Consider the following 2,474-nt stretch of genomic DNA (forward strand, 5'->3'; position numbering starts at 1 on the left):
CTCCACTCGCGCCCGGGGCCTGCGCTCCGACTTGGTACGGGCACCAGCTGAGAACCTCCCCCGCACCAAATGCCCTCACCTCTCGCGCCCACCCGGTGTCCACCCGGGACCTGAGCCCGGGCCTTGTCGCAGCACAGGACGGGCGCGCTGCGTGTGGGACCCGCCGGGGCCGCGGTCCGGGCCCGCGGGGCGCCCTCCTGAGGCGCACCCAGGCCTCTACTACGGCGCCGATGAGCAGTGCCGTGTCGCCTTCGGCCCTCGGGCGGTCGCCTGCACCTTCGCCAGGGAGGACCTTGTGAGTCCCCGCCTCCGTGCACCTGCCGCGGGCCCGTCTGCTCACGCCCGACGTCCCCAGCGCCCAGCTCATGCCCCGCGGTGCCGGCTGTCAGCTGCCTCCCAAATTCTTAATGTTTGAAGAAGGCCCCCACATTTTCATGTTGACTGGGCCCCACAGATTATGTAGAGCCGGCCCTGGCAGGCCCCTGAGCCCATGGGCGAGTAGGCAGTTGCCACGGGCTTCCAACCCGAGGGACGCTGATGGGCTTTCTGGAGGAAGTGACCTCCAAGCTGAACCCCAGGGCCTGAGCAGAGGGAGGGGAGGTGAGGGGGCCTGCACCCCAAAGGCAGACTTCCTCCGAGGATGTTAATGGGCCCCAGGCACTTTTGCCTCCGGGGCCCCTTCTTCCATGCGAAATAGCAAGACTTATATTGTGGCATTTTGACAAAACATTTAAACTTTTATAAATATGTATATATTAATTATGATATATTTTAATTATAACATGTAATTATAGTTGCAATAGATTATAAATACATATATGTTAATATTACATACTAGGACATTTTCTTTGACCTAAAAGTTTATTTTTTTCTTCTGATTTTAAAAGAAATGAAAACATTTGCACGGGTCCCTAAAAGGAACTTGAGCCCTGGTTACTGTCCCCGTTCTGGATCAAGAAGCCGGCCATGCTCACTCATCCTCCCTGGCCACCAGGGCCCACAGAGCGGTGTGCTGGCTGTGTCACTGTGTCCTGCAGTCGAGGAGGGACTCTGAAGGCTGAGCACGGACCCAAAAGGCCCTGGTGGCCCCTGAGCTGGCTGCCCGTCTCTCCTCTTAGGACATGTGCCAGGCTCTCTCCTGCCATACGAATCCCCTGGACCAAAGCAGCTGCAGCCGCCTCCTCGTTCCTCTCCTGGACGGGACAGAGTGTGGCCTGGAGAAGGTCAGAGCAGGGAGTGAAGGAGGGTGCGCGCGTGTGAGCACGCACGTGTGTGCGTGTGTGTGCGTGCATGCTCATGCGCGTTTGCTCAGGGCACCTGCAGCCTGCAGCCTTCATTCCTGGGGCGGGAGACGGGGGCATCAGAAAGCCAGGGCAGATGACCCTGAGCTGTCCTGGGTCACCTGGTCAGGAGAGGTGGGCAGCAAGGTGCCTCATGCTCCATGGATATGATCTCTGGTGTGGAGCGCCTGTGGCTGTGGGGTGCCCTGGGCATGTGGGGTGCCTGTGGGTGTGTGGGGTGCTCTGGGCATATGGGGTGCCTGTGGGTGTGGGGTGCCCTGGGCATGTGGGGTGCCTGTGGGTGTGGGAGATGGTGCTGTCCCTCTCTTGCAGTGGTGCTCCAAGGGTCACTGCCGCTCCCTGGCGGAGCTGACCCCCATGGGGGTGGTGCACGGGCACTGGTCTAGTTGGGGTCCCCCCAGTCCTTGCTCCCGCTCCTGCGGGGGAGGCGTGGTCACCAGGAAGCGGCAGTGCAACAACCCGAGGTACTGCCCCGAGGTGGCCCTGTCCCCCGGGTCAGGGAGGGGGAGGCGCCACTTCCCTGTTGGGGGCAGCGGGTCACCTCTCACCCCCTGTGCCTCTTGGGCGTTTTCAGACCTGCCTTTGGGGGGCGTGCGTGCGTAGGTGCCGACCTCCAGGCCGAGATGTGCAACACCCAGGTAGGCCAGCTTCCCAGCGGGCCCTGGAGGAGCTGAGGCCTGGGGCGGCTGTGGGCTGTGGTTCACACCAGGTCGCTTTCGAGAGCAAAGAGGGAGCCTCCAATACCTACATGGGGGCCACACTGCATACCGCAGGACGGTCGTACTCCTTAGAGCAGGGACCCCGAAGTACCCCACCTCCCTGTCTGCATGCAGCTGCCTTCCAGGGTGCTCGAGTCTCTGCAGAGAGAATTCTCTCCCCCCACCCCCTGCAGCAATGTGGTCCAGCATTGCGAAGCCACGACTGGTTCTTGTAGTTATAAATTCAGGTGAAACTCACGTGGCATAAAGTCAACCGTTTAAAGTGCAATTTAGTAGCATTTAGCACGTTCACAACATTGCGAACCACCACCTCTATCCAGTTCCAGAAAATCTCCATCGCCCCAAAAAGAACCCCAGACCCGTTAAGCAGTCACACCCCACACCCCCTTCCCGAGCCCCTGGAGCCACCAACGTGCTTTCAGACCCCCTGGGATTGTCTGCTCAGGGGGCCACG

General features: G+C 60.5%; 1 protein-coding gene across 1 annotated transcript in view; it reads left to right on the forward strand.

Moving 5' to 3' along the window:
* ADAMTS13 (ADAM metallopeptidase with thrombospondin type 1 motif 13) overlaps window positions 1–2,474 on the forward strand; it is a 33,038-nt gene that overhangs the window by 11,581 nt on the left and 18,983 nt on the right. Inside the window, exons 6-10 of the mRNA XM_023536470.1 lie at window positions 53–295; window positions 1,119–1,223; window positions 1,614–1,765; window positions 1,876–1,939; window positions 2,011–2,107. Coding sequence (XP_023392238.1) covers window positions 53–295; window positions 1,119–1,223; window positions 1,614–1,765; window positions 1,876–1,939; window positions 2,011–2,107 — 661 coding nt within the window. The remainder of the gene's footprint in view (window positions 1–52; window positions 296–1,118; window positions 1,224–1,613; window positions 1,766–1,875; window positions 1,940–2,010; window positions 2,108–2,474) is intronic.

The sequence above is a fragment of the Pteropus vampyrus genome, unplaced genomic scaffold (genome assembly GCF_000151845.1).
Source record: "Pteropus vampyrus isolate Shadow unplaced genomic scaffold, Pvam_2.0 Scaffold157, whole genome shotgun sequence".
Lineage (NCBI taxonomy): Eukaryota > Metazoa > Chordata > Mammalia > Chiroptera > Pteropodidae > Pteropus > Pteropus vampyrus.